General features: G+C 45.9%; 1 protein-coding gene across 1 annotated transcript in view; it reads left to right on the forward strand.

Moving 5' to 3' along the window:
• Positions 1–12,551, forward strand: part of LOC138581046 (coronin-1A-like) — a 170,789-nt gene that overhangs the window by 95,888 nt on the left and 62,350 nt on the right. The window contains exon 4 of the mRNA XM_069652073.1: positions 4,189–4,318. Within this exon, the coding sequence (XP_069508174.1) occupies positions 4,189–4,318 (130 nt within the window). The remainder of the gene's footprint in view (positions 1–4,188; positions 4,319–12,551) is intronic.

The raw sequence follows: 12,551 nt of genomic DNA on the forward strand, positions 1-12,551 counted from the left end.
TTTAGCGCGTCAGTGTCCCAAAATGACCTGAGCTACTGCATGTGGAAACAGTGCCGGATTAAAGCCAGCGGAGGCCCCTAGGCAGTCGAAATGCCGGGGGCTCCCCCTCGCAAATGATCTCCTAATACGTTTTTAATTTTCTGCACCGCTTTATTTTGATCTGTTCTCACAAGGCCCCTAAAAGGAGTGGGGCCAAAATGCCGGTACCTACCTGGCCTAATGGATAATCTGGCACTGTTTGGAAATGAAAAACAGACTATTAAATTTAAGGCAATCATCAGTGTTTCAATCCAAAATATATTTGATGGTAAAAGAAAATGGATGCATTGAGTTAGCTGTGCAGAAGCGTTACATTGATTCCATCTAAGCAATTCATTGGGTATACATCAACTCCAAAAAGGCAATGAAATTCGTAGCTTGTACGGATGTCGTCTGCCAGGACACGGTTTAAAGACAAGACGCAGTAGAGCAGCGCGTTGGGATGTAAACAGTGACAAGACCAAAGACCCAGTTACTTCATAAAGGATCTTGAAAATAATTCTTATTAATCAAAGCTCCAGAGGTAGTGCCATAGAGTCAGCCTATTTTGTATGTATTTTTATTTCTATAGTTTGTGTGCTTCATGGAGATCTACATGCTGATGAGAAGTTGCTTTGGAGCGCTGGTTGTGACGTATGCTCCGCTCCGCATGTTGGTGTTGGTGACAGACTAAAGTTCTTACAGTAAATGTAGACAATTCGAAGGCTTAAACCCCACCGTTCTGTCATGCGTTTAGGACCCTCTTCTGAAGGGAAATAGCATGTGAAAAAAAGAGTGTAAACAGTTCTTCAAGGGGAAGACCTTTCCGGGTCGAGTGGCTTTGCATATTACTGGCAACCGGTTTTCCCAAGGAGAAAAGATTTTTTAAAGTCCCATTGGCCAAAGTAACTGTGGAACATTCTGGGTGAGCTTGAGGGTTGACAGGCTGAGCGGCTGAGGGTTGCTTCTCTTTGTGTTTAGTGTGATCTCGAATGGGGCTCCTACCCGGGGCTTGGTTGGGGAGTAGAGGTATAAGCTGAAACTGTCTCCAGGCACTGTGTAGTTGTAGGCATTGTGATGTTGATCTGCGTTGTGAGGTCATGAGACCATCCGCGTTCGTTCGTTCGTTCGTTCGTTCGTTCGTTCGTTCGTTCGTTCGTTCGTTCGTTCGTTCGTTCGTTCGTTCGTTCGTTCGGTTGGTGGGTGGGTGGGTGGGGCTATATTTTTGTGCTGTTTACATACATGATTGTTTTGTACTTTCTGGTGTTTAAAATGTATGGAGCAATGTATCAGGAACAATGGAAAACAAACAGGGTGTCTATGCCTTGAGGACAACCAACAAAATGTAGTGAACCCAATGTCTTGCCATTTCATGGGTCTTTCCTCGTGTCAGTAATTTCATTCAAATTCGAACCAGTCAAGCACAATAATGGAGTTGATACATAATAGCTGACTAGGGTTAAGTGTAACGCTACAGTAGAGGTGACTTCCTTCACAGCAACATGGGCAGAGGACTTTTTAAACCACCTTTCATTTGACAAGTGGTAAACCAGATATTCATGTTTGTTTCGACAAAGGTACATATATTCTGAATACTGAAAGCAGAATAGGTTCACAGGATTACACGAGGGAGTACTGCTCAATTGGGCTCCACTGGCATTGGGGAAGGGACACCGCTTTTCACCATCCGTGGCTACTGCGTCATTGAAATCACTTAAATGTGGACGGCATTCAAACAGACATAGTAAAAAGACTTCAGTGCACCATGGTGAATAGAAGTCTTTTTGCTATGGCTGTTATTAATGTTGTGGCTCTGCAAACACTAACATATCGACACATTTATTAATTTGCAAGGAATTACTGGATATGTAGGAGATACATATGTCATTATGTTGGTGTTACTGAGGTTTCAGATGGGTGACTCCAATGACCATCTTAAAAAGCACAGCAAAGTCACCAAAATTGCTTACCTGAGGTTGCTTGAAAAATTACACAAGTCTGCAAGAGAGTGTTTTCAGACTGTTAACATGAAAAAAATAGTCATAGTGAAAGGATTTGCATTGTTTACTATGTGTATTATTGATGCTGTGGGTCCAGACATAATAACTTGCAGCGATGTTTGTTAGATTTCAAGTAATTACTGGGTACGCAGGCATATTGAAGAAATTAAGGAGATGTTAGTGCAAACTAGAACTGGCTGAAAGATCGCAAAGCAGGGTGTTTGGGCAAGGAATGGTTGGGAATGGCTATAGGATTACTATGCTATATGGGTAAAGAGGCAAATAACACCCAAAAGCCATGGTCTTCTCACATCCACTCTCCTTTCTATTTGTACCCCTATGCCTATAGGTTTTTCTTATAGGTGGCACTAGAATAAACCAACACGGGATGGACTTCGCCTGTCCTCCTTTTAACTTTGCTGTAACTCCTGCCCCTATTGACCTTCATGGGGTATGTAGACTGCCTTGTTACTCCGTTCATTTTCAAATTCGGATTTCTGACATGCAACTCCTCCCAAATGTTTGTTGGGGACCTAGGGAAGGAAGTAAATAGAAGGGCTTTGCCATCTGTGTCTTCCAGGGCGTGGCTTCAACATGCCTTAGGTCACCATGAGATGAGTACATTCCAGACATACTCCCTGGCGTGGCAAACGGCTTTCTTCAGCTGACTCTCCTTTTGGTGCAGCTGTCCCACAGAATACAGTTCAGTTCCTCAATAAATTCAGTCCATTTGTACACATTGCTCCTCCATCTTTTCCTTCCAATGCCTTTCTGAGCATTTTATCTATCCCTCACCCCAAATATCTACCCAACTTTGCTCCTCCCTACCACTGCTAAATGTTCTATGATACACCTCCTTTGCCTCTGTGGCAGGCAAAAAGCGCTTAAACCCACAATTCATGGCAGTTAGGCGCTATACAAATGCAAGATAGTATAATATAACATTTGTGTACAAGCTGCAGGTTCTAGGAGACATGAGATGTGTAGGTTTAGGATATCACGCATTTGGGATGTGCAAGAACGGTTCTATGTCGTTTCATCGTCAGGCATTTCAAAGCCTGCAATTTAAACGGGTATGAAATAACAAAAAAGTTCATCAATTTCTTTTTTTGGGGGAGGGGGTGGGGTCCTCCCAATCTCCCCGTCCTGCACCTATGTTTAACTATACCCGACCCCACAACCACTTATTTGCCCTTTCCCACCCCCCCAAAATAATTCGATGAACTTTTGCGTTATTGTGTACATGTTTAAATAACAGGCTTTGAAATGCCTGGTGATGGAAGGACGTCGTACCGCAAGAACATCCCTGATCGATCTTATTTCCCGATACAGGGGAGCAGGCTGAGTGCAGTCCTCAGACTCACACTGCCCTGCACCGGTGCTGTCCACGTATGCCTGTTCCTCATCCCTGTCTGGCAAAGAGCAGCTGTGATCAGGCAATCGGTGCTGAGGCAAAACCCCAGGCTGGTTGCCTCAGAATCTGCCCAATGCCCTTTTACTTGGGGCCGACCTCTCCTGGCCTTCCTGCACTTGCTGCGGAGTTGTGGGGTCAGGAGTAGGGCTTGCTCTGGAAGGCACTCCACGTGCATCTAGATGTCACGTGCCTATATATCCCAGTGAACAGAATAAGGTGATAGTGGTACATATCATCCGCAATAAGCAATGCAGATGATGATAGGCTGGCATGGGAATATTTCCCCATACTAACATGTGAATAGAAGAGTCAGGTACACTTTGCATGTTTTAACAGTAAGAGCAAATAAACAGCGTAATACCTTGTATGTGTGTCCCAGGAACGATACTTTGAACAAAAGAATACATTCCATGCATCCATAGTATCTTTAAAAGCCAATGACTTGGACAATAGGTTGTCATGGGTATATATCTCCTTTAAGAACATCTTAATGTAGGATAGCACAGGGGCAACGTGCTGGTCTTGGAAACAAAACCACCAGAGCAACAGAGGTTTGAATCCCGGATGCGTGCTTAGAAACCAAACTCAGGTATGGTATTAGGCGCATTATAAAAAATTAAATAAATAAAACTCACTGTTTTGAAAAAGTATCTTGTGTGATCTGTGGTTTAGGCCTGAACATTTTGCCATAACTTCTGATTTTGTCCCAGCATTAGTGCAACTGCTTTTGTGACAGCTTTTTTCGTTCTCCCTAAGGTTTGGGAGGTTCCAGATGGTGGGCTGACGCGATCCATAACGGAACCCATCGTGACCTTGGAGGGGCACTCCAAACGGGTGGGCATCATCTCCTGGCACCCAACGGCGCAGAACATCCTGCTGAGTGCAGGTAGGTAGAGGACGTCCCGAGGCACGCACCCCGACCATTAGGCTTAGGATGGAGCGGGCCAGAGATAGCTGGAGCCACATCAAATGGGGATGCCCAAGGACCATGGCTGGTGGTTCTGACGCGTCTTCCAGGCTTTACAGGAGGGAGAATTAATGCAGAAATGAATACAAAGGCTCATGCAGTTCAGCATGACAAACTGACTGAAAAGAAGGCACCTCCTCATGGAGGAAGTGCTGTAATAATTGTTAGAAAATGCGACTTTTCAGCCTCTTTCTTAATTCAGGTTAGGTTGTCTCTCTGCAAATATCAGTAGGGAGCTCTAAGTCCTTGAAATATGAAACACTGTCCGCTTGGGTATGTGGGGATGCAGAATACACTGTGCTACTCCCAGGGAGCTTCCCAAGGTAAAATGCTTGTCATCTATGGTGCTCTAAAGGGGACATACATTTGGGTACGACAAAGGCACTTGAATTTGATGATAGACAGTGGTCGAAGTGTGCGAAAACAAGTAGTGGAACAATGTTCCCCGCGGGCCTGTGCGCACTCCACACAAAGCCCATCACCACGCCCCCTCCCACACACAATACAAACCCCCAAACACATGCACATGCTGTCTAAGGGAACATTAAGTGTAGTGCGCTCGAAGCGCATGTTTCAACTTCTTCCTACGCTCTTATTTTAAAATGAAACCATTCCGGAATGGTTTCTTTTTCAAATAAAAGCATAGGAACAGTAAAACTTAATTTAAAAAAGTAGAGGAGCAACGCTCCCGCCATCTTTGACCACTAACGCTAGATGGCTACACGTTACTTGTGCTTAAATCCTAAGAAAACATAAATTCCCCTTCTTCTTGCTACTCCTTCAATGATTTGTCTTTCAGTTTTTTTCTTTCCTCCCCCAACGCCCCCTCCCTCTTTCTGAGTCTTTCACCGCTCCCGCTCATAATCTCGGTTTTGTTTTGGACTCTTGTCACAATCAAATGTCATCAGTCATTTGTGTGTGTCATTATCAATTATATACAATTCATAACAGTACTTTCTCTTCAATCTTCAATGCACCCTTCAGTCTGGATCCTTTGTGGTTTGAGTCATTCATCTAATATGTCAGTTTATTTGACTTTCTTCATTGGCTTCCTATTGTTGCATGGTTTGTTTACTTTGTATTATCTTTAAATGGATTCCCCTTATGTTCCTCCCTTTCCCAGCCGTGTAGGAACAGACTTCTTCTACCCAGGCTTTGCTTTCTACGCAATGCCTCCTTGTGCTTCATCACAGTTTCGCTCATTTCAACTTTCAGGAACTAAATTGTTTGATGCACTATCATTCGATATTCATTATTGCTTCACTTTATCATTATCAAAAAAATGCTTACAAGAAAATCTACTTCACATAGTTTTTCCACACATGAGTATCCTTCTGGTCCTGATTTGCATGGTATTTGAATTTTTATAATGTAAATCATTTCCTGATACTGTACAGATTTGTTCTATTAGTACTCGACCTCTCCGCAGCATTCGACACAGTCACACATAACACCCTCGTCAAGAGACTTGAGGACATAGGAATCTGCAACACAGCGCTCCTTTGGATTATATCTTTCCTGTCCAGAAGAACAGAAACAATATGGCAAAAACCATTCAAATCCACTCCACGGGACACCACTTGTGGAGTACCACAATCATCCATGCTATCCCCACTATTGTTCAACATCTACAGGACGTCCCTAATCAACCTAATCAAAAGACACGGCCTCACATGCTACAATTACACAGACGATACCCAAATCATCTAAAAAAATCAACGCAATAAAGAGAACCCCACACTAACAGACTGTCTCAAAGAACTCTACGAATGGATGTACACAAATAACCTTAAAATTAACCCGGACAAAACATAAATCATAATTTCAGCCAGCATCCAAGTAAACAACTATGACATCCCAGAGCCTCGTTTTGAGGGCTTTGCGGAATGACAGGTGGAAGGTCTCATTCCTAAGTGAATTTGGGAGGGCATTACATTGTTTTGGGGCAATGAAAGGGAAGCTGGCTCTGCTTGCTTTGGCCCTTTTGATAGTGGGGATGTACAGTTGGTTGGAATAGTGTGATCTTTTGGGTCTGGAAGAGCTGGCTCTGACTATTTTCTCAGAGAGATGCAAGGGGGCTGTGAGAGAAAGGCAGTTGTGTGTTATGGCTAAAGTCTTAAAAATGATGCGTTCTTTGATGGGGACCCAGTGTGCAGCGCGTCTAGCATGGGAGATGTTCTCCCTCTTGGGAATATTCAAGGCAGCTCAGAGCACATTATTTTGAATGTGCATAACACACGGATCAATCCACGTCCAGGGAGCAGAATTCATGTAAAAGTGAATCACTATCTACAAACCCGCAAGAACACTTAGATCCAGCAACAACATCCGCCTAGATCCTAAACTCTATGCAAGAAAGAAACTTGGATGATCAGCCTTCTCTTGCATAGCTGTTAAACTGTGGAACTCTCTCCCGAAATAAATACGAACTATGGAGGATCATCTAATCATCTAAAATTCTGAAAACTTCTAAAAACCTGACTCTTCAGCACCAAAGGGGATGAAAACACCTGAGCAACATCTACGTCCCCTGAAATGAACAAATACACGTAAAGGAACCCCACAAAACTAGGGACTAACCGAATACACCAGACATGAATCAAGAGTGAGCAAAGGGACCTACCCCCATCAACACAATGCAACGTGCTAAACCATGCAAAATCCAGCAAGAGAAACCTACCAGAAAAGTGGGGAGTACAATCACCAATGTACTCCCGAAAACCCCTCTAGTCTAAATGACCTGATATCATATATCTACCTGCATTTAGCTTACCTGCTTAGGCAATACTAACTGTGTAAATGAGCTACTTCCACACTTAGCCTGTATGTGTAGGTTAGCCACGTCTGCATCTAGTCTAATAGTATAGCTAAGCCTTAAGCTCCCTACTTGTTAGGTCCCACCTCTTCATTCCTGCAGGAGTGGATGATGAACCCTCCAAACCCCCTAGATTCTCCCACCAAACAATCCTTAATTACCAATTGCTTCGCAGGCAAACCCGAGGGGAAAGGGGAAGTGGATAAAATAACAAAACCAGGTCTCTGCTAGTCACCCATGCAACTTTGAACCTCCTGAGAAGAGCAACTGATCATCAGACCTAAACATGAAACACACACAATCATTAATTTATTTCCCCCAACTGTACAATAGCTGGCTATCTACATGAACCCCATTCAGAGCTACCCCATGTACCTATAAGTGTCATGATGCCTACCCCCGGAGCACCAGGCCAGGCCCAGCACCCCCGGAAGCAGGCATCATGCCCTCGGGTAAAAGCCCAGCGGCCCCTTATAGGGGCTCTTTGGACTCAGTCCTGGCGCCTTTGGCACCAGGCTCATGTTGGACATCAGTCCTGGCGCCATAGGCGCCAGGCTCATAAAGGGAGGTGTTTTGTGCACTTACCTGATGCAGACCATGCTGCACGCTTCAGGCCTCCCTGAGACCTGAAAGGGACTATTTTTTCATAGGGACTATTTTTTCACTCGGGCGTGGCCAGGGAAGGATACATAACTAGTTGGGGAAGGATACATACTTGGGACTTCTTTGGAGGCTATTTAAGCCACGCCCAGACAGCAGCTCATGCTTCGCTTTGTTCTGCTTCCTGCAGCTTAACGCTCACCGTGTCTGCTCCTGCTCCTGGACTCCAGCCACGCCCGCCTCGAACCTGGAAGACCTGCAAGGAAGGAAGAGAAGAGAAAGGTGAAAACCAAGGACTATTTCAAACTTCTTACCTGCATCCGGAATCTTCTCGCCAGCATCCCTGAAGAAAGACTTCCATTTAAAAGCATTGCGTTGCTCGCTGCAGCGCCACGCTTCACTCACCTGTCCTCGAGACATCTCCCGGCTCCATCGCGGCTGTCAGCATCGGACGCCACATCTCTGCACCTAGGGGAGAGAGGAAGAAACAAAAGGTGAGCAGAAGGAACACAGAAGGAAAGCCTGATTAACAGCCATAATTCTTACCGGCTTTTCTTCCACATTTCGGGTCGGCGCCGCCCCATTGGCAGGTACCGTACATCGGCCCCTATTGGGAAAGGACAAGAGACATTTCTGGGGAATGATAAGGACATTTAGAGGGATCGCCCTCATCACTACTCACCTCGGCAGTTTAACCCCTCGACGCATCGCCTTCATTCTGCACCTGAAATAAAGGACAGATCACAGGTTAGAAAGACAACATAAAGGGGGCCTCACTTGAACTTTGAACTTTCATACTTACGGCGCATCGCTCAGGAAAGTCAAGTGGATTTTCCCAGCGCCATTCTGAAAACCAGTGAAGTAACTGGACGAACGCGCGCCCTTGCACCAGAAGCAGGATGGAGAGTTCATCCTTCCAAACCATAAGGTGAGCTTAAACCGGGGTTTGGAGGAAGTTAGAGAGGAAAGAAGGGGGAAAGGGGGGAGCTAGCACACTATTCTGCAGACTGTTAATCGCCTTTCTCATCTGCAGAAGGATATTCCTACGGGCCAGGCAAGTACGATTTGGAGGTCCTGTCCAATCGGTGTTCCGGGTCCTGCGCATCACGCTAGAAGAGGCCACAGCAATCCAGACTAGACCAGCGCCCCCGTGGGAACCAGGTGAGCGTTACAGAACGCGAAGCCTTCCTACAAATTCCCACCCAGGCGCTATGGAAACTTCCGAAACTGACCAGTTGGCCCAATTACTGGGGGAATTACGGGCCGAAGTACACGCCGCTCGTCAAGAGACTAGTGCCCTCAGGAGGGAAGTGATTGTAATAAAGGATAGAGCTGATGACCTGGCTAGACAGCTTTTGCAAGGTCAAGCTGGACAAACTCCTTTATCCGGTTCCGGGGGGAACCCCGCTCCTGTGGTTTCCAGTAACCCGGTGCAGATTAATCTACCTGGAAACATGCTGCTGGCCCCACCTGAACGCTTTGCTGGGGACCCCAAACGATTCGCCGTATTCATGAATCAGTGTCGTTTGCACTTCCTATGCAGACCTGGGGCCTTCCCTAATGATCAGACCAAGGTAGCCTTTGTGTTGTCATATCTCAGCGGCTGTGCTGCCGATTGGTCAGTCCCACTGGTAACTCAAGATGACCCGATTCTTCGTGATTTTCAAGGATTTTAAACAAGCATGGAAAGGTTATTTGCTCGACACTCCCAGGGACAGGCTCTGGATGACGAACTTCTATCTATGCGACAGGGCAATCAAGACCTTCTATCCTACATTGCAACCTTTAATAGACTAATTGTGGAAACTGGTTGGCCAGAGGATAAAAGAATCACGTTATTCTATCGCGGTCTACGCGGAGAACTTAAAGATGTCCTGGCACAAGTTGTAAATCCGCCCCAAGAATGCACTGAATATATAGACTTAGTGGTCCAATTGGATCACAGGCTGCAAAACAGGAAAGCAGATCGGTCCAAGTTTGAAACCCGGGTGTTGGCCAAGACCCACGCTAACCCCAAGGGGGCTGATGGCTCGGAGCCTATGCAAATCGGAGGGGTTAAAGGACCCCTAACTCAAAAAGAACGGGAAAGAAGACGACAGATGCAATTATGCCTTTATTGTGGGTCCTCTGGACACTTTCTACGAGATTGCCCGGTTAAGCCGCCCAAGAAGGTGGTAGGAGCCGCTGATAAAATCCATGGAAACTCTGTATCGGGAAACGACCACGCCCGGCAAGCGTAGGGGTCCGCTTGCCGAGCTTGAAAACTAACTCTCAGACCTCGCATTTCATTGTGCCAATGGTCCTCGTAGATCCGGAACAGCCTAAACGGTTGCATGCTATAAAGGCATACATCGATAGCGGGGCTATAGGAAACTATGTGGATCGAGAATTGGTCTCTAGGATAAACCTCCCTCTGCATCCTAAAACCAACAAAGATGTCATCACCACAGTAGATGGAACCGAAATTGCCTCTGGACCGGTAACACATTCCACAGCTGAGGTGACACTTGTAGGTCCGGATGGCCATCGGGAGGCAGTTGTGTTTGACGTAATCAAGGCTCCACAGTTTCAACTTATTCTCGGAATCCCTTGGTCAGAGACACATAATCCTCGAATTGATTGGCGAGCAAAGAGAATAACCTTCCCGGATTGTGCACAAACCTGCTACCCAGAAAATCCAAAGATTAATCTAGCATCAGTAACCTCTGTCCCCGTGCAACTACCTCCAGAGTACCAAGACTTTCAGGACGTCTTCCAAAAGGAACAGGCCAACACGTTACCTCCCCACAGATCGTACGATTGCCAAATCGATCTGGTGCCCGGTGCACAACCCCCTTGTAGCAGGATTTACGCCCTTACTGAACCAGAGAATCTGCATTTGAGACAATATTTAGATCAATACCTCGCCAATGGTTTCATTCGCCCGTCAAAGTCCCCGGCATCCTCAGCTTTGTTCTTCGTGCCTAAAAAAGAAGGCGACCTTAGAACTTGTATCGATTACCGCGCATTGAACCAGATAACTGTTAAAAATCGTTACCCTCTGCCTCTGATCCCTGAACTCCTTGACCAGGTGAAGGACGCTTGCGTATACACCAAGTTAGATCTCCGGGGGGCTTATCATCTGGTACGAGTAAAAGAAGGCGACGAATGGAAAACGGCCTTTCCGTACAAAATATGGACTATTCGAATACCAGGTGATGCCTTTCGGGTTGTGCAACGCGCCTGCAGCCTTCCAATTCTTCATGAACGATGTCCTTCGGGAACTCATCGATGTCTGTGTTGTCGTGTGTATCGATGACATTCTTGTGTACTCCTCTTCGGAATCTGATCACAGAAAGCATGTCAGGGCCGTCCTAGAGAAACTGCGCCAACACAAACTGTTTGCCAAGCTGGAAAAATGTGTTTTCCATACCACCGAGGTTGAGTTTCTCGGATTCATCCTGACACCTAAAGGGGTCCGAATGGATTCACGGAAAGTGGATGCCATCCTCAAATGGCCATCACCTAGTTCGGTGAAAGGTGTCCAAAGCATGCTTGGTTTTGCCAACTTTTATCGCAGGTTTATCCCGGAGCTTTCACGTGTGGTGCAACCCATCACTGCACTCTTGCGATAAAATAAACGTTTTGAATGGACCGAGGAAGCCGAACAGGCCTTTCAGGAATTGAAAGCTAAGTTCACGTCCGCACCTATTTTGAAGCACCCGCGTCCCGATCTCCCATATATAGTCGAAACCGACGCATCCAGCTTAGCCATGGGAACTGTCCTGTCTCAAAGAGACCTTGAAACCAACCAACTGCACCCCGTAGCATTTTGGTCCAGAAAGTTCTCGCCGCCGGAGATAAATTATGCGATCACCGATAAGGAACTATTAGCCATTAAGTCCGCCTTTAAGGCTTGGCGGCATTATCTCCTCGGCACCCGGCATACCATCACCGTGATCACTGATCACCGAAATTTACAATATTTAAAAACTGCCAAGGCTCAATCGTCTCGACAGCTCCGATGGGCTTTGTTCTTTGCTGAGTTCGATTTTGTAATCACCTACCGCCCCGGCTATAGGAATGGTAAGGCGGACGCTCTATCCCGAATTGGAATGGAAGAAATAGACACAAACTCAGAACCTGTGCCGATAATTCCCGAACAAAGAATTTTGGGGATAACCACTTTACAAACCCTTGAAGACATTCAAGCACAAGTGAAACAATTCCTGGACTCTTCAGCCTTGCAGGATTGGATCAAAAGGGGGTCTAACTTTTCAGTCAAGGATGACTTACCTTACTTCCAAGGACGCTTATTTTTGCCAGAAAAGGAATTGCAAGAACTGGTTATTTCCCGTCATCATGATACCCTGATGGAAGGACATCCTGGCATTGCCAAAACAGAGGAAAAGGTTAAACGACAATTCTGGTGGCCTTCCTGGCGAAAGGATATTAAATCTTTCGTGATGTCCTGTGGAGTTTGTGCCCAAAACAAAGGTCAAAAGACAAGACCCGCCGGTCTTCTTCAGCCCTTAGACATTCCACCAGCACCTTGGTACACCTTGTCACTAGATTTTATCACAGACCTGCCCTCTTGTAATGGTTACAATACTATTCTGGCCGTGGTGGATTTATTTTCCAAAATGGCCCACTTTATTCCGTTGAAAGGATTACCTTCAGCCTTTGTTCTTGCCAAGGAATTCCTCGAAAATATCATCCGTTTGCATGGATTCCCGTCCATACTAGTCTCCGATCGGG

This window comes from Ambystoma mexicanum, chromosome 3p, assembly GCF_040938575.1.
Source record: "Ambystoma mexicanum isolate Mex_15411 chromosome 3p, UKY_AmexF1_1, whole genome shotgun sequence".
Taxonomy (NCBI): Eukaryota; Metazoa; Chordata; class Amphibia; order Caudata; family Ambystomatidae; genus Ambystoma; species Ambystoma mexicanum.